General features: G+C 52.0%; 2 protein-coding genes and 1 pseudogene across 2 annotated transcripts; 1 reads left to right on the top strand and 2 right to left on the bottom strand.

Moving 5' to 3' along the window:
• Positions 1-3,688: 3,688 nt before the first annotated feature.
• Positions 3,689-6,143, bottom strand: LOC120672219 (endo-1,4-beta-xylanase 1-like). The gene is made up of 2 exons (XM_039952542.1): positions 5,154-6,143; positions 3,689-5,045 (listed from the first exon to the last, which is right to left on the bottom strand). Exons 1-2 carry the CDS (start codon positions 5,916-5,918, stop codon positions 3,915-3,917), a joined length of 1,896 nt encoding a protein of 631 aa, XP_039808476.1. The 5' UTR covers positions 5,919-6,143; the 3' UTR covers positions 3,689-3,914.
• Positions 6,144-10,078: 3,935 nt separating this feature from the next.
• On the bottom strand, positions 10,079-12,572 carry LOC120676151 (endo-1,4-beta-xylanase 1-like). Its single transcript, XM_039957374.1, has 4 exons — positions 12,433-12,572; positions 11,753-12,304; positions 10,631-11,562; positions 10,079-10,547 (listed from the first exon to the last, which is right to left on the bottom strand). Exons 1-3 carry the CDS (start codon positions 12,445-12,447, stop codon positions 10,744-10,746), a joined length of 1,386 nt encoding a protein of 461 aa, XP_039813308.1. The 5' UTR covers positions 12,448-12,572; the 3' UTR covers positions 10,079-10,547; positions 10,631-10,743.
• A 4,275-nt stretch (positions 12,573-16,847) lies between these two features.
• Positions 16,848-17,392, top strand: LOC120674516 (annotated as a pseudogene).
• The last annotated feature ends 622 nt before the right edge of the window (positions 17,393-18,014 follow it).

Below are 18,014 nucleotides of genomic sequence, written 5' to 3'. Positions count from 1 at the left end.
ATCTCTTTTCCTGCATTTGAAAGCATTTTTTCCTTCCAACCTTGGATTCTTGCCCAAATCCTTTCTTTTAGATACGTAAACACCTTTTTTCTAGATTTTCCTACATGAACCGGTAGCCCCTGGTATCTTTCATTCACAGTCTCTCTCCGGATGTTAAGAGCCTACATCACCTCTCTCTTATCTTTAGTGCTAGTATTGGGATTGAACATGATAGCTAACTTTTCCTTATTAATCATTTGGCCAGAGCAAGATTCATACAAACCAAGAACTCCCTGAAGTTGCTAAGCATTACTACTGTTTGCATGGAACAAGATCAATGAGTCATCGGTAAATAAAAGATGTGATACACTCGGAGCGCTCTGACATACTTTGACCCCCTGCATTCTTCCTTCTTCTTCCGTCTTATTTAGTAAGGCTGGGAATCCCTCAGCACAGATCAAGAATAGGTAAGGAGATAGAGGATCCCCTTGCCGAAGCCCACGCTCCGGGAGGAAACAATCACTGAGATCACCATTCACCTTGATCCTGTAAGCCATTGACGATACACACTTCATAATCAGTTTCGTCCACACAGGGTTAAAACCCAACTTGAGCATCATCTCCTTCAGAAATAGCCACTCAACGCAATCATAAGCTTTGCTCATATCAAGCTTCATAAGCTTTGCCTCATATCAAGCTTCCAATATATATCCACCTGGTCTTCCAGGCGTTCCAGTTTATAGCGCAGCACATCTTCCCTCGCCACCCGTTCACTACTAATTTTCTACCTTCTATTTTCCTCCAACTCCTTCTTAACATGTTTCACCCATTTTTCAAGATCGCCTAGGACATTGTGGCTCCAATAAGACAATCCCACAGCTACTGCTTTCACCGCGTCTCTCACTTTGCGGCTAGGAGCTTCCATGGTCGCCTGCCAAGCATCCCCAACAACTTCCGCGCATTTATCCTCCCCCAACCAACCTGCCTCGAAATGGAAAGCCCTCTTGCTCCCCCTCGTACATCCTTTCTCCCGCCCTTCTGTTTGTATAATGACCGGCCTGTGATCTGAATGGCGAGGATCGCTATTTATCACGTGGACCGTAGGGAAACACCTTCTCCACCCATCATTCGCCATCGCCCTATCCAATCTCTCCCTTATATAATTTTCTGCAGAGTGATTATGGTTCCTCCATGTAAACACATCGCCTTCGTACCCCAGGTCTAGGAGTTGGCAGTGTGCCAAGGTCTCTCAGAATCATTCCATGCACGCTTTGCTTCTCACTCTCCCTCCTTCCTTCTCATGTGAAAACAAAATATCATTAATATCTCCCGCGCACAGCCAAGGGATGGCTGGTTGCACCATGAGATCTTGCAGCCGCCGCCAAGTTCTATGCTTCAGCTCCGAGTCAAATTCCCTATAGATTCCAGTAATCTCCATCAAAAACCATCAGACTCCTTGATATCCATGTAAACACAATATTGTGACATCCCTCGCAACAAAGCATCAACCCCCCCCCCACCAAAACACCGCAATCCTCCACCCCCTTTTCCAACCCCCCCTCTTGTGCCAACATGTTTGTTAGTACCAACATCCACCTGAATTTCTCCATCCTACGCTTGTCCATTCGTGTTTCTGACAAGAATAGGATGTTCGGATCCTCTGCCTTCTACATAGCTAGAAGGCCCCGAACTGCCGAGCGGTTGCCTAACCCCCGGCAGTTCCAAGCAACAATCTTCATCGGGCCTTGCCAGGCTGGTCCGGCAGCCCATCCAACTTTGTCTTTTTATTTGCCACCCTAACACTCCTCACATCTCCCCCTTCCTCCTCCGGATCCACCTCCATGTCATTCTCCTCATGGCTCTTTCTCTTACCAGTGATTTTCAGGGACACTGCATCCACCTTCTCACCACGCTCGCGAGTAATCTTTTTGTAAGTACCCATCTTCTTTCCTGCGGCCTCCCCCCCCCCATCGCTAGCTACCATTTCCTCGATGTTCTTCTCAGCATGCATGCCCTGCATGCTACTATTCACATCGATCATGGGATCTGCTGCCACTTCCTCCTCTGAAGCATTGTGAACCACCAGGGGTGAAGTAGCTGGCTCTACTCCCTTGGGCAGGTTCAGAACTCTTTTTGCCTTCTCCCTCTTAGCCTAACGCTCAACAACTTTCATAGGGCTTGTCACCTCATCTTCCTCGCCTGACTTCCGCCATTTTTTCACCTGAAGCTCTACCTTCCTCCCTTCTCCAACTACCATCTCTGCTCCCCGTACTCAGCTGCCTTCCTTTGCTCCCCGATCCCCAACTCCCCTTGCTCCCACTTCCACACGAATTCCAAAAGTTGCGATTTGTGCCATACCTGTCTCCACTCCCACCCTCCACTTTCTTTTTCTCCGGTATGAACCTCCGGGATCCATCAAATTGCTGCACCTCCCCCTTCTATAGCTTCACTCCACATACTTTGTCAATATGGCTGATCGAACCGCAAGTGTAACAGAAGTCTGGCAGGAATTCATACACCAGTGGACACCAATCCAGTTTATCTTCTTCTCCCTTCTTCTCCACGCACACTGTGACACCCCTCATCAAAGGTTTACGGATGTCCAACCTTATCTTTATGCACAGATATCTTCCCACAGCCAGGCTATCATCCTCCTTCTCCATCTCCATGAATTCACCCACCTGACCTCCAATAACCTCTTCCATTGCTCTATGCATAAGACCAAAGGGCAATTTTGTTATCCGGATCCAGATCGGGATGAAAGCAAGTTCCAACTCCTCCACTGTTTTGGTCTTGTCACAATCGACCATGGTGACCAGGTCCTTCCTGAACATCCAAGGCCCTTCTTCCAGCGCCCTTCTCTTCCCTAAATGTTGGTAGAACGTGAAGAGAAAATGGTTGTCACCCAGATCCTTGCAGCCGACTCCCCTAATTGGACACCATATGCGCCCAAGCGCCTAACCTAGGCCCTCGGCATTGACCAACCGCTCCGCCAACACCTTCCCTACCACCTGCAGATTTGCTACCTTCACCAACACCGGCCTCTGTTCCGCGATCTTGATCCACTTTCTCTCCGCGGTAGACAGCTTAATCTTCCCCCATCATCTCCGTGACAGACTCCATCACACCACCCTCACACCAACACGGGGGCGAGGATCCCTGAGCTTTTGAGAGTGGCGGCTAGTAGATTTAGGTTTTTGGCTCCCGAACTGGAGGGGATTTGGAACGTGGACGCAGAGAGGCGTGTGGGATGTGCACTCGATCTCAAGGGCAGCGAACCCTAGGGCACAAACGCGAAAGGAAGGAAGATCAGTGGAGGAGAAACGAGATCGCCTCGAAACCCACCTCAAGTCGCTAGGAACCCTAGGCGCCGAGGACCAATGTACCCCCTCGGTTGCGCTTCTTTTGATCTCTTCTCTAAAAACAAGAGTCAGAGAGCAGAGTGCCGAGGGCTTTGTTTCAACTCTGGGCTTGCCTAAGCAGAGAGCAGCGACGGGACTCTGTTTTAACTTTGGGCTTGCCTTATTTTGTTGCTCTGATATGGGCCAGTCCAACCTTTTCAATTGCAGATTGTTGTGGACCATTCTTAGCCTATCATACAGTTCGCTTGAGGCCCATGAAGCGGAGAGAAATTTCCAACAAATTCCACTAAAAACCCATAACACTTTACGTGGACCAGCCCTAGTATACCTCTCTATGCATAATAACATGTCGAAAAAATACAAATTGTTCGTTTATTTACTGCAGTCTGTTTTTCATCAATAAATACCGTGTACAATACAAAGCTTCTACACACTTCCATTACTACAGATACATACTTTTTTTTCTCACCCCTGTAATATCTCACTATACGAATAAGTAAATGGTACTAATAATCCTTGTCGTGAATCGCAATCACCGTGACCAATGTGTGTACATACGGAGCGAGAAGAAGGCTAGAAATTCATGTCGAGCACGAGCGGCGCGTCCCCCTTTTTGACGTCGAACGTCTGCTTCTTCACCTCGCCGGCGGCCGTCGTGAGGAACACCTGGTACGTGCCGTGGAACCCCCTGAACCTGAACGTCCCGTTGGCGTCCACCTTCCCCCTCGCGTGCGACGTCCACTCCCGCCGGAGCCCCGCGAAGCGGGTGCCGGCCTCGGTGAGCCTGCCGTCGGCGTTGACGAGCTGGCCGTGGGAGCGCCACATGTGGCCCTGCATGAACCCCCACAGCATGACGCCCTCCACGGCCGGGTGCGCGAACGCCTCCCTGAGCACGATCTCCAGGTCGTCGGCGCGCACGGCCTCGTCGGCGGCCGACACGTCCAGCTCCGTGACCCAGATGGGGAGCCCCGTGACGGCGAGCTTGTCCAGCGCGTCGCAGATGATGTCCCCCACCGGGTGCGTCACGTGGCCCTGGATCCCGATCCCGCCCACCGGCGCGCCGCGCCGCTGCAGGTCGGTGACCAGCGCCACGTACTTCTCCGGCGTGGCGTTGGGGTCGTTGGCGCTCTCCACGTTGTAGTCGTTCACGAACAGCGCCGGCGCCGGGTCGATCTGCGCCGTCTCCCGGAACATGTGCGCGTTGGCGTCGTCGCCCAGGCGCTGCTGGAAGAAGGCGCCGTGCAGCATCTCGTTGTTCACCTCGTAGTGCGGGAACCGCCCGGCGTAGCGCGACACCAGGCCGCGCAGCCGGGCCTCCACGGCGGCGCGGAGCTGGTCGCCGTTCAGCGCGCGGACCCACGGCTGCACCGCGTTCTCCACCGCCCAGAAGATGCAGTGCCCGCGCACCGGCTTGCCGTGCCGGTCGCAGAAGCCGATGAGCTCGTCGGCGTCGGCGTAGCTCACCTGGCCCTGGACGGCCTCCGTGTAGTACCACTTGAGCTCGTTCTCCAGCACGGCCCAGTCGAAGTGCTTGGTGAAGAAGTCCACGTACTCGGGGTTCTGGATGCCCGCCTTGGTGATGCACGACCCGATGGGGAAGCTGTTCTGGACCTGGATCACTTGGATGTGCGCTCCGGCGACGCCCGACACGCCGTCCTCCGCCGCCCGGCTGCTGAGCTTCAGGATCACGTCACGCTTGCGCACCTGCAATGTTCATTCATTCATTCATTCATCAGGAGGGGGTACAGTTCGAGATCACAGCCGTTCATCACGTGAGCAGAAAATTTAAATGCAGCTAGCAGCAGCACGTACCCTGTCCGCCTTCTTCCTGAGGTGCCTGAGCCTTGGGATCTTGTTCACGGCGCACACCTGCAGGTCCATGACCTTGAGATCCACCCCGGCCGGCGGCCCGTGCACGTACACCTTGGCGGAGCGCGGCGGCTCGTCGTCATCGACCCGGAACGAGCCCTTGATGTCGCCCCACTTCCCGGGCTCGACGACGACCACGCCGCCGCCGACCCGGCGGTGGCCGGCCACGCGGACCTCGACGTGCACGGCGTGGGAGCCCTCCGCGCCGCCGTCGCCCACGCCGACCCACCCGGCCACCCGGTACGTGACCTTGGGCCTCGGCGCGCGCGAGAGCGCCCGGCACAGCCCGTCCTTCTCGTCCCTGCGGTGCGCCGCGAGGACGTACCGGCCGCTGGGCTTGCGCGCGAGCCGGACCGCCTCCTCCTCATCGTCGTCGTCGCCGTCCGCCGTGGCTGCCAGCGGCGGAGGAAGCGCGTCGGCCGCCGGGTCCTCGGCGTGCGCGGAGAGCGTGCACGAGCCCGACGGAGCCCAGCCGGCGAGGCCGTCCTCCGAGTCGCAGTGGCCGTCGACGAGGTTCATGCCGAAGTGAGCCGTCTCCTCCTGCGCGCGACACACACATAACCAGGGCAATGAGGCAGAGGCACATGTCGTGTGCACAGTGCGTGTCGGAGGAGATCGCAGGCTCGCGAGCGACGATAGACGTGAGGTCGGGGACACCATCAGAGCAGTTGGATGGGCGGCGGACAGCTCAGGGAATGCAGACGACATCTGTTACTCTGGGTTTGCATGGATGCTTGGCTTTAAAGGAAGGAATGAGGAGCCAGTGACAGGTGCCTTGGACATGAGTGCATCGAGCACATCTTTGGCCACAAAACTCACATCAAGTTGTTGTAGTTTGCAAAGAAACATGATTTCACGTGGTTGGTGAGCAAGCTACCCTGGATTATATACGTGGCAGAACCCAAGATTGGGCACCAACTTATGTAATGTTTTCAGTTCGGGTTGTCTCCCACATATAGGTAAGAGAGAGAGAACCAAAAAAAAACAACAAATGTAATGGCATGGTATAAAAAACAAAGGAAGTGCATTTCATTCACTGTGGCTGCATGCATAATGTCGGCTGAATATATAAAGATAATAAGTTGAAACTAACATAGTAACATGTGGTAGAAGTGTAGAACAGAGACACAGTGTCCCAGACTACTGTTAGCTCCCATGCATTGTAGCACACATACCTCAGCGAACGCCATGTCAAGCTATCAACCGAGATCGAATGGGCGAGGAACGATGCAGAAGTAAGCTGGAGTAACAATGGATCGAAGAGCTCGGGTGCTGTGTATGGCTGATTGGCTCTGTGTCTGTCTCAAGACTGCAAGTGGTGATGGGTTTCAGTGGCATTCAGAGGGGGTCGCAATTTATAAGGCGCCGAGACGGCCAGCCAGCAGGCAAAGTTCGTTCGTTCGGCGATCGCGTTCGTTGGTTCACCGCGGCAGCACAGCCGAAAAAGGTCTCGTCGCGTGCCCAAACCCAGGCCGGCGAGAGGATGAATTGAAACCCTGGAAGCTCCGACCCATGCTGCCCAGGCTTAGCTACCTAACCCGTATCTTTCGCCTATCTTTTGTATAACAGTCAAGTTTGGGCAACGCGTGCGCGGGCACGCCGGATCCCCGGCCGGCCGGGCCGCGTCGTCGGCTCGTCGCCGACGTGCGGGGCCAGGACCGGCCGGCGGCCCACGTCTCAGAGAGGTACCGAGTACTGTACTGTCATCGTGGCGGTCCTTATTATTAGCTTTGTTAATTGGTCTGTCTCGGTAATGATCACCGGCGACGACGACGTCCGACGAGCATGCCCGGGTTCCGATCCTTTTCTTGCCTTTGGGAGGAGTAAAAGTTGCTCGATCGACCCCTTCGGCTGCCGGCGGCCAGGCCAGTTGCATGGGAACGCCAATACGATCGCGACCTGGGCTTGCAACAAGACGCACGATGGGCCCGTGTTTACATGAACTTTAACGGTTGTCTACTGCTACGAGCCTACGACGACTTGCACGCAGGTCGTTCCAGCAGCCGCCCCATTACTTGCACGGTCAAGCTAAGGAACGAAGACGAGGATCGATGTCAGGCGCGAGCGAGCCGGCCTGTCGCGTGGACGAGCGGAGCAGGCAGCTGTAGCACGGGCTGGCGCTGAGGCCACGGCGCTCGCGTCACTTGCGTGGCATCGTGTCCGAAAGCGGCGTGGCTGCAATGCAAACCTCTCTCCACATCGTCGTGTTCATTCAGCCTCGATCATATCTCTTGTTGCGAGCTCTCGAGATGTCGAGATCTACCGGGAGCCCTCGACCGTCGTCATCTCGACCGACCGATCACGATGGACGTACGCATCCATGGATCGGATCGGAGGAGCGGCGGCGGCGATCCGCACGCGCCGCCGATTTTCGTTCTGGACGGCACAGGCACAGCCGACCCAAGCAACGCATGGGCGGCCGGAGTTCTTGCCCGGGAAGCATTCAACACCACCCACATGTTGTGCTCCGAAAAGGTAGCAATGGCGGCGGATCGTTAATGCTTAGCGAACTCGCATATGCAGGTCGCCATGACTTCATGTCCAGAACGCTAGCTGGATGATGGATCGATAAGTTCGGCAGAATCGTGGGTTCCTTGCGCCGTCGAACATATATCTTGACATCCTCGAAAGGCGCTTCAATTGACCCTAGAGGGCCCTGCATGTGGACGATCATCTAGAAGGCTAGAGAGTGAATTTGACACACAAAAATATATCGTTTCATTTTTTTTGTGAAAAAATTTATCGTTTTACTGAATGTATTTATTTATGTTAATACACCCTCGCTAGAGTGGCAGATTGAGGACTTTTCTCCCTTTTTACCTTTTTACTCACAAATTTTTTTCTACAACTTTGTCCGGTCCAGATCCATCCTTAGCTTTTCCCTAAAAAAAATATTCTTCTTTTTTTTGTCTTCCAATTTTTTCCTACAACATTTTTGTTGCCGCAGTCCGCAAGTTTTTCTTCCATTCTTGGATTTTTTTATTTCTAAAAATTGTCTCCATTTTTATTTCAAATTTATTTCACAAATTATTGTTTCCAAAAGTTTTATGAAATTTTTTCAATCATATGTTTCAACTTTTTATTTTTTTCTTTCATAATTTTGTATCATTTTCCCATTGTTTTGTTTAAAATTTTCTTTGTATCTTTTGTTATATTAATTATGTACATAATATTTGTCACATAAAGTTTGCATAAATTTGTATATTTTCATTACATAAATTTGTAGTATTTTTTATTTAAATTTATTTGATTGAATCTAAATTTATTTTACTATTCTGGGAATTGAGAAGTAAAGTTTTGGTTTAGAGATCATGGGTGCAAAATTCGGAAAGAAAAATGAGGAATGGGGAAAGAGGGGGAGAGGGCATATGCATTAAGTCCCATTTGGATTCTAGGACTAAAATTTAATCCTCTTATTTAAATGTCAAAAATAAGAACCAAATATGAGCTAATTGCATAGATAATAACTAATTAGTAGTTAGAAACCATTAGCTTTGATTAGACTATGTTTAGACTATTAGAATACATAGGGATAAACTTTAGAAGGACAAAGGCTAGAATAGTCTACCTATGATAACGCGCGATCAGTGTCTTCTCTCAAAATCGAGTAAGAACGACACCACGAGGATTTGAACCCTGGTTGCCTACTTTAGAGGTTTGTCCAATGACCTCCAGAGTTCTCCTCCCCTCTTGTAGGGCTAAATTTTAGCCCTCCTATTTTACCATATTCAAATGGGACCTTAGCTGGCACATTGAGCTTGTGATGGTTCGAAATTGGAAGAGAGGAATGAGGCCTAAGAAAGAAATTTTCACCTGGTCGTGAATCTATTGCTGGATCATCCCTGCATAAACGATTGTAAATTAGCTGGTGAGGCAGAGGCACCGTTGGTTAACCTCTCGAGCTTAAAACTTAAAAGGGCCACAGGGAGCATGGCCACGCACTGAATGTTGTTTTTGTCCTTCATCAACCTATAAAGACATGTAACTTAATCTTACAATTCTTATTGGATTTATTGAGTCCTAAGTAATACTACGCGAAGCTGATTCTGCGCTCGCTCGCTAGGATCGCTCCTAGCAAGCGATGCACACATGCACCGGCGGACTGCGCACGCATGTGGGCTCACCTCCAAGACGTGTGACCGTCGGATCGCTTTTCCTTTTTTTATTTTTTCTTTATTCAATTAAATTTTATACTATTATTGCTTACATGTATATTGTTTATGTCTGTAATTTATGTGTGTAAATTACATCTATAAGTTACCTAACAACAGTTATTGTATAAGTCGCATATGACACAAAAATTGTGATACAAAATTATCACAGGAGAACATGTTGTGAAAAAAATTATGCGTGCAAGTTATACATATATATATTATAACTTTCTGCTAAGTTGTCATTTAAAATTTGTTCCTACAAGTTATAACTATATATATGGTGTGTATGTTGTAAAAAGTTGTGCAACAAAATTATTCCGTAAGAAGTTATCGACAAGAAGTTACGTGCCTAAATACTGTATATAAGTTATGATATTCCAAAAATAGAAAGTTGTGGGAACTAAAACTTTCCAAAATTGAAAAGTTTGGGATTGTTAAGAATCGCTCGCTGCAAACGATCTCAGCGCGCGCCTGCGAATTAGCGGCCCCCGTAATACTATGTTGTCCTAGCTCCCATTGGAATCGCATCCGCATATTTATTTCCCATCAGTTACTTCCATAATATTCTCGTTTATTAGATATTTATTTATACATATAGTTAAAAGGTTAGCCAAATTAATATGACTAATAATAAATTAAAGAGCTGATTAATCCTATTAGAAAAACTATAACTGTATGTAGGAGCAGTCATAGAGAACACCCTGTAGTGTAGGGTTTGCAATAAAACGAGGAATAGCTCGTTCACTTTATTCATCATCACCAATAATTCTTAAGGGAGTACAATACCTTAAGTTTCTCTTACAATACCCAATCGTAGAATTGTAAAATTACAGAGTGCCTTCTGCTTGCGGTACATTTCCTTTCGCACTCCGTTCGATCAAATCAATATACATAATATATACGTGTATGATATCAGTATAACTAGGACCTTCGTTTCAAAGGCTGTATGTAATGTAACTAGGCCGGGTGTGGCGGATGGTAGCAGCGATCGTTACGTCAAAGGTTCATGTCCAGCACGAGAGGGGTGTCCCCTTTCTCCACGGAGAAGGTCTTGTGCACCTTCCCCGTCGCCGTGGCGAGCTGCACGACGTAGGTGCCGTGGTACCCCCTGAACTTGAAGTGTCCGGCGCTGTCGATGAGCCCGCGCGCGTGCGACGTCCACTCCCTCCGGAGATCCACGAACCTGCAGGTCGTGCAGAGGAACACAGGTAAGAGTCACCGATCGATCAGGCAGCCACCGGTCAGTTTAATCAGGCAGTCACTGGCCTTTCGCCGGCGTCGTTGACGGTGCCGTCGGAGTTGACGAGGCACGCGTCCTGGCGCCACATGTGCCCCTGCAGGAACCCCCAGAACACGACGCCCTCGACGGCCGGGTGCGCTTACGCCTCCCGGAGCACCACCTCGAGGTCGTCGGCGCGGAGGTCCACGTCGGACTCGCACACGTCCAGCTCGGTGAGCCAGACGGGGAGGTCGGTGGCGGCGGAGAGCTTGTCGAGCGCGTCGCAGATGACCTCCCCGACCGGGTTGGTGACGTGCCCCTGCAGGCCGATGCCGCCCACGGGCGCGCCCTTCTGCTGCAGCGCCGCGATCTGCTCGATGTACTTCTCCGGCGTCGCGTTCGGGTCGTTGCCGCCCTCCACGTTGTAGTCGTTGACGAACAGCGCGGCGCCCGGGTCCAGCCGCGCCGCCTCCCGGAACATGAAGGCGTCGATGTCGTCGCCGAGCCGGTCGCGGTAGAAGCTGCCGTGCAGCATCTCGTTGTTGACGTCGTAGTGCGGGAACCGGCCGGCGTAGCGGGTGAGCAGGCTCTGGAGGCGGCCCTGCACCGCCGCCGTGAGCTGGTCCTTGTCGAGGCTCTTCACCCACTGCTGGACGGTGTTCTCGACGGCCCAGAAGATGCAGTGCCCGCGCACCGGCTTGCCGTAGCGGTCGCAGAAGTCGAGCAGCGCGTCGGAGTCGACGTAGTTGAGCTGCCCCTGCTGCGCCTCCGTGTGGTACCACTTGAGCTCGTTCTCGAACACGGCCCAGTCGAAGTGCTTGGTGAAGAAGTCCACGAAGGCCGGGTTCTGGATGACGCTGGGGTTGATGCACGCGCCGAACGGGAAGCTGCTGTCCATCTGCATCACCCGGACGGACGCGCCGGAGATGCCCGACGCCGCCGCGCCGCCGAAGTTGAGGACGACGTCGCGCTTGCGCACCTGCACCAGGACCGACGAGGTCATCACTCATCGGTGAATTCAATGCCTAGAGACTTTTGAAATCTTGTTTAATGCATGTTTGGTGACTTGGTGTGGTGGCGGCAGCGGGCGATCGAGAATGTCCTTCGCGTGGCGAGTAAGCAACGTACGAGTGCCTATCGAGGCCACCAACCAGCAGACGCTCACTCACCTTGTCAGTCTTCCTCCTGAGCTTCCTGAACCGTGCCTTGCGGTCGGTGGCGAAGACCTGGAGGTCCATCACCTTCACGTCGACGCCCGCGGGCGCGCCCTGCACGTACACCGCGGCGGCGCGCGGGCTCTTCTTGAGCCGGAACGCGCCCTTGATCTCCGCCCACTTGCCGGCCTCGGCGCACACCGCGCCGCCCTCCACGACGCACTCGTCGTCCACGCGGAGGTTGACGCGCACCGCGTGGCCGGCCCCCTCGGCGGCGCCGCCGCCGCCGAGGCTGATCCACCCGGAGACGCGGTACGTGACCCGGGGCTTGAGCGCGCCCTTGATCGCCTGGCGCAGGCCGTCCGCCTCGTCGGCGCGGCCGGACGCGAGGATGTAGCGGCCGCTCGGCCGGTAGTCCTCCCCGACGTCGTTGATCGTCTCCGTCGGCACCTTGGCCGGCTCCTCCTCGTGCACGGACAGCGCCGTGCACGAGCCCACCGGCGCCCAGCCGGCCAGGCCGTCCTCCAGCGCGCTGTTCTCGATCAGGTTCAAGTCGAACACCACCTCCTGACGACCATCAACAAGTTAGCGGCCGATTCCAAATAAATGTCAAAATGTGGGTGAGGCAATTGCTGCATTGGCACACAGCACAGAACCGTATGACATGTACTGCTGCTACTGAACATTGTACGTACCTGAGTGCAGGCCATGGCGCTCGATCAGATGAAGGAGCTAGCAGCAGGTGATCGCTGAGTTTTGGTTGGAGAACTTGGCTGCTGCCGATTGGGTTGCGATGACCAAGGATCGCGGCGGCTCACCTTATATAAAGGGGCCGGATTTTGGTCGCTCGTCAGGATCACCACGAAATGGTTGTAAAGCGCACCCAACGCCAAGACGTCGTGCGAACTCGAAGCAACCACCACACCACAGACAGGGCATCTCTCTCTCTCTCTCTCTCTCTCTCTCTCTCTCTCTCTCTCTGTGTGTGTGTGTGCGCGCGCGCGCGCTCCAGCTTTTGAGTAACAGTAAAGAATTCGCAAGACCCGCGCTCCGCGTCGCCGGGCTCCGAGGTCGGGCGCCGCTGGCGAGTGGAGCCCGGCGGCGGCCTGGCCGGCATGTCAGCGGCGGGCGCCGATCGCGGCGGAGTGCAGCACCGGCCACCGGGGCGTGTGGCCGTTCTGAATATTAGCTGCTGCTCTCTTTTGTACAAATGGAGTAGTAAGCATCTGTGTTTTTTTGTTCCTGAGTGGAGTAAGCACCATCACCAACACTCCAAGCGTCCGTGCTTTTCTTGGTTTCGGGAAGAGGGAAATAAAGGCGATTGGTTTGGCTTGTTTAGTCGCTGTTGGTACTACGCTGGTATCTAGCACGAACCCGGGCATCGTCAGCGAGCACACTCAATGCCGGAGATTCTGATGGTCTCGACGGATCCATCTTCAGATTTGTCAGCGCTCGCCGTCTGAACTGTAGCAAGATCACTGGTCCTGACTGACGTTAACAGATCAAGGAAATCACTCAAATGCAGCTGCTGCAAACATGCTACCGTGTCATGATCTACAGTTTACCTGGAAACGTACTAGCAGCCATGGCATCCAGCAGAGACCGGCACCAACGAACGTTGGACGATCTGTAGGCCTGTGACCTGTTCGTGGCATGCACAAGACCTGTACGAGCGCGACGTGGCCAACTTGCAGCCGCCCCACGACGACGACGACGACGATGGAGATGGAGGACATGGTGATCCAGGCGTAGGAGTTGGAAATACAAAGCTTCAAGGCACGAGCATCGGCTAAAAATAAAGCAGGAGTATCGTGCTCTTTAAAATAAAATACATGCAGAATCCAGGAGAACCACTCAGGGGGCAGAGAGACAGTAGCAGCTAAGCTACCGTACCCTCTGGTGTGTGGACATGGATCGTTCTCGAACCTCGCCGCCGGCACGCCATGGCGGCCTGCGCATGCATGCAATTTTCAGATCATGCTTGGCGGCCAGAGCAAGGAAAGGTGGGGAAGAAACGAGGACCAGAGAAAGAAGCCGGGGTTCATCGTACATGCAGAGCGCGTGCTCCTCCGTCGTCAGAATGTTCTCGATCGGGGGCAGGGATGGAGGTCGGTCACGTTTGTTCAGTGTGGAACGTGGTGCGCTCAGGAAGGGGAAAGGCAGCGAAACGGCCCTCTAAAGCTACGCATGTGAATTGCCGCGTGTGGCCCGTGACAAACTGAACATCACGTCAAATTCAAAAATAAATAAATAATGAGTGAATTTTTTTTGAATCTGTTCAGACACATACCTACACCATACACAAGCACACCTCACACACACCACAAGTATACAACCAGACCTACAATTATACTCAGATATCAAGAAGCGTCCTTTAGAGAGATCACTAGAGTCATCGAGGCTCCGGCGATGGGCGCATCGCAGTCACTTTGTGACTCCATGCGTTGAGAGGCCCATCTGAGATTATTTAGGGAACTTACTGTTTCCAGGTGGGAAATCCGCGTTGAGAGTGAATTAGTCGCATGGATTTGAGAGAGAGAGGATGGGCTCAACTTTCGGCATGATGGGCCTGACTTGGCCTCCCTCCTATGTGGGCTGTTGTAGGGCTGGTATGTTCTAAATTGGGCCATTGAAATAAACTCGCAAATTCCTCGTCAGTGAGCCATGTTAAAATGGGCCTAAGCCTGTATCTTCATCTAGCTTAGGATTCGTGTCCAAACGTGATTTTATTCCATCCTTATAGAATATAACTAGCATAGATGCACTGCGACATGCACGCATGTGATTTAAATAAACTTAATTAGCATTTAATTCAAAATAAATACCAAAAAACATGTACCATGATAGATGTCATTGCTATCTCGTAGCTTAGGTTGATATGAAGTTATTGCAACAGAAATAGAGCTAAAATAATTAAGCGGTTAAAGATATAGGAATAGAGGTTTTAATGTTATTAACTCTACACTTCAGTGGTTTGCCCGATGTCGTAGGTTCAAATCCTACAGAGCGTGATTCCATATAGTGCAAATACGCCTGTATTGCAAATACGCAGTCACGAATAATTCCGTTAAAGTAATAGGAATTAGACCTAAGACGATTTCACATAGAAAAACTTCAATCATTTCTATTTGTTCGAGGGGATAAAAAAAGAGATACGATCTATCTCTAAATAATAGTCTAAATTATCGACAAATCTCAATGACCATTGCAAGACACATTGAATAGTTCTGCAAATTTACCATCCTTCAGAAATAGTATGCCGGGCTCAAGTCCGATCCAAACGTGTTCTTATTCCCGTTTTAAGTTTTAACTTCCATAAAGAAATCACGATCTCTGTCCTTCTTTGAATTTTTTTTTAAATCGTACACTGCTCCTCGAACCCGACGCACCCGTCGCCGTCCACGTCGATGCTGGCGACCAGATCCTCTGCAGTCGGACTTCTTGACTTCATTCTGCAGTCACACGCTGTCGACCCGTGATCAAGGTTAACCTAACCGGTGGGAACCGGTCCGGTTTGACCGGTTACCGGTCAAACCGGTCCGGTCCGGTTCCGATTTCGGCCGGTACCCAACCGGCCAAAATTCAAATTTTAAATTTGAATTCAAAAAATGAAAAATTTCCAAAAAATTCCTAAAAATACTTCAAGGTGTGATGAATCTAATGGTGTCAAATTTTCTCAAAAATTCATTCATTTAGTATAGTTTGTGGGAATTTAAAGTTAAATCAAAAAAGAAAAAAAAATGGGCCGGCCCATGAAGGCCCACCGATCAAACCGGTCAAACCGGCCGGTAAACCGGTCAAACCGGCCGGTAAACCGGTTGCACGGGAGCTTTTGAATTTCAAACCGGTCAAACCGACCGGTAAACCAGTAAAACCGGCCGGTAAACCGGTCGGAACCGGTTGCATGGGAGTTTTTGAATTTATTTGAATTTGGATTTGAATTCAACCGGTTTCCACCGGTTACCGGCCTAACCGGTCCGGTAAACCGGTACCCGAGGGCGGCGGTTAGGCCGATCCGGTTGGTTTTTAAAACCCTGCCCGTGATAGGATGCTCCCGTGCTGGCATTCGCGCGCGACTCTCCTAGCCGCTGGCTCTTTCTCGCGGCTCCCCTGGCCGACGGCTCGCTCTCCTCTACAACTCCTCCCCTGCCACAAAACGCCGGATCCTCGCCGCCCAGGCTCCTACCTCGTCCCCTGTGCTGCGGGCTCTCGTCCCGGCGAGGCGCCGCCGCAGGCTCGCGTCCCGGCGAGACGCGGCCGCGGGAGCGCCGGACCCCCGCCGCCCAGCCTCCTCCCTCGTAGGCCTTCCCGGACGCCGGACTTGTATGCACTCTTTGGGGACTTGTTGCACTTCTCCACCACACGTTTCTCGCCGGTGAATTAGCATCGTTCTGTTGAGGGGTGGCTTGATGTGTGTATGGGGGGATGGATTCGCTTCTGTTGCGGGCGCCGATGGAGCAGATTGTCTGCTCCACCACCACCGACGACTCCGCGTAGGCCGCCTGGCCCAGGGGCGCCATCTTGGAGACGACGTTGGACATCATGATGAGGGCGAGCAGCCATCCTTGCGCGAGGATTCCGGGTCGATGCCTCCTACCACGACCCGGTTTGAGGGTCGGGGTCGAAGAGAGTCAGTATCTTATTCAAAGTTGGATCGCATTCCAATTTGAGAGGAGTCGCAGCCTCATTGCTAGCAAATTTAATTGGAATAAGAAGGTTATTGATAGCAGATTGGGGTGGTTTTTATTAGATAATGAGCTGAGTACGTGTAGTATGGTCTAAATGTACTCTTTTATACGTTTTTTATATGCTTGTGCAGATTAATTTCTTCATTAGTAGCACATATATATAGTTTTTGTCTTTTTAAAGATGCATCGACCTGAAGATATCGACCTGGATGAATAAGAGTCGCGTTCCACATAATAATTTGTCGTTCCATAGAGGTATACCCCCTTCGTACCACAATTTTATAAAGTGACGACCCTCGACCCTTGACCCCGTTCCTCGACCCGGTCGACCCAGGAACTTTGTGACTATGCGATGAAGCCGCCGAAGAAGGTCGTGACAAGCTGGATGAACAGCTAACGCCACAGCCGTCAGCCAGGAGCTGAGGAGCATCTAGCGTGCCACCGATCCAGCCTAGCCCACCATGGCGGCACCAGCGAGCCCCCACGCCGGCGGCTCCGATGAAGCGGCGGAGGCGTACGAGGACCTACTGTCGGTGATGGGGAGCGGCTGGGCACGGCGGGCCTGCTGGCGGAGCTCTGGGCGGGGTTCCGCCTCCTGGCCAACTCGGCGCGAGGCGCCATCACGGCCGAGAGCCTGCGGCGCGGCGCGACGGCGGCGCTGGGCGTGGCCGGGATGTCGCCTGCGGAGGCCGACGCCATGGTGCGGGAGGGCGACGGCGCGCTCAGCGAGGCCGAGTTAGGGGGGCTTTCCTTTCCTCCTTTCTCCTCTCCTTCTTTCTCAAAATTTGTAGGGGGCTTTTATAGGAGCTTGAGTGGTAGGGAGGCTCAAGCCCCCTCACCCTATGGATCCCCGCTGCCTTGGCCCCCTAGCAGCGATGTACATGGGCCTTCCTTCTCCTTTCTTTCTTTTTTTTTTCTCCTCAAATTTGTAGGGGGTTTGGGGGCTTCCATGGGACCAGGGTGGTAGGGGAGCTCGAGCCCCCTTGCACCTCTTGGATCCGCTACTGCCCTGACCCTTATTTATAACAAGGAATCATCGAGCTTGGGTCAACACGAATGCTACTCTATTTTAGAATCTATTTTAGAAGGATTTAATTTGCTATTAGTGTTCACTGTCGCTACTCATAAGAAGAGAGATTGATTCTCGACCATGTTTTAGAAGAATTTGGTTTGTTGTTAATGCAACTAAATGGTCACTGTCTCTATTTATAAGGGCAATCCTAACCTTCCACTTCAGCTATATGGCTCCCCGATAATATGCCTAGCGCTTGGACACAAAGCTCAAAGTCAAAAATGAGTGCGGTGAGCACGGAATGGTAAGGAGTATGGAACTAAGCTAGCGGTCTGGTCGCAAGGCACCTATACTTCAAGATGTCTATTCATTGCACGTATGACTAGCCGCTATACCATTGCACATAGCCGCGCAAGATAATAATGTTTCAGAATGAAATAAAATATTCCAAAACAAGATAAGAGAACATCTTATTTAGATGCTCTATTTTTATTTATCTTTGCCATCCCCACCCCCCGATATTCTGCCTCCTCGGAGCCTACAGATATTTGCTTTCCACATCAAAATTCAGCGAAAG

This window comes from Panicum virgatum, chromosome 5N (assembly GCF_016808335.1).
Source record: "Panicum virgatum strain AP13 chromosome 5N, P.virgatum_v5, whole genome shotgun sequence".
Classification (NCBI taxonomy): domain Eukaryota; kingdom Viridiplantae; phylum Streptophyta; class Magnoliopsida; order Poales; family Poaceae; genus Panicum; species Panicum virgatum.
Note: the sequence above shows the minus strand (reverse complement) of the source record. Positions and strands in the feature narration are given on the sequence as shown.

Coding starts and splice junctions, on each gene's coding strand:
- LOC120672219 (XM_039952542.1), bottom strand. CDS start 5,918: ATGTCGTCTGCATTCCCTGAGCTGTCCGCCGCCCATCCAACTGCTCTG. Junction 5,046..5,153: donor TCAGGAAGAAGGCGGACAGG/GTACGTGCTGCT, acceptor TGAACATTGCAG/GTGCGCAAGCGTGACGTGAT.
- LOC120676151 (XM_039957374.1), bottom strand. Junction 11,563..11,752: donor TCAGGAGGAAGACTGACAAG/GTGAGTGAGCGT, acceptor GTCCTGGTGCAG/GTGCGCAAGCGCGACGTCGT.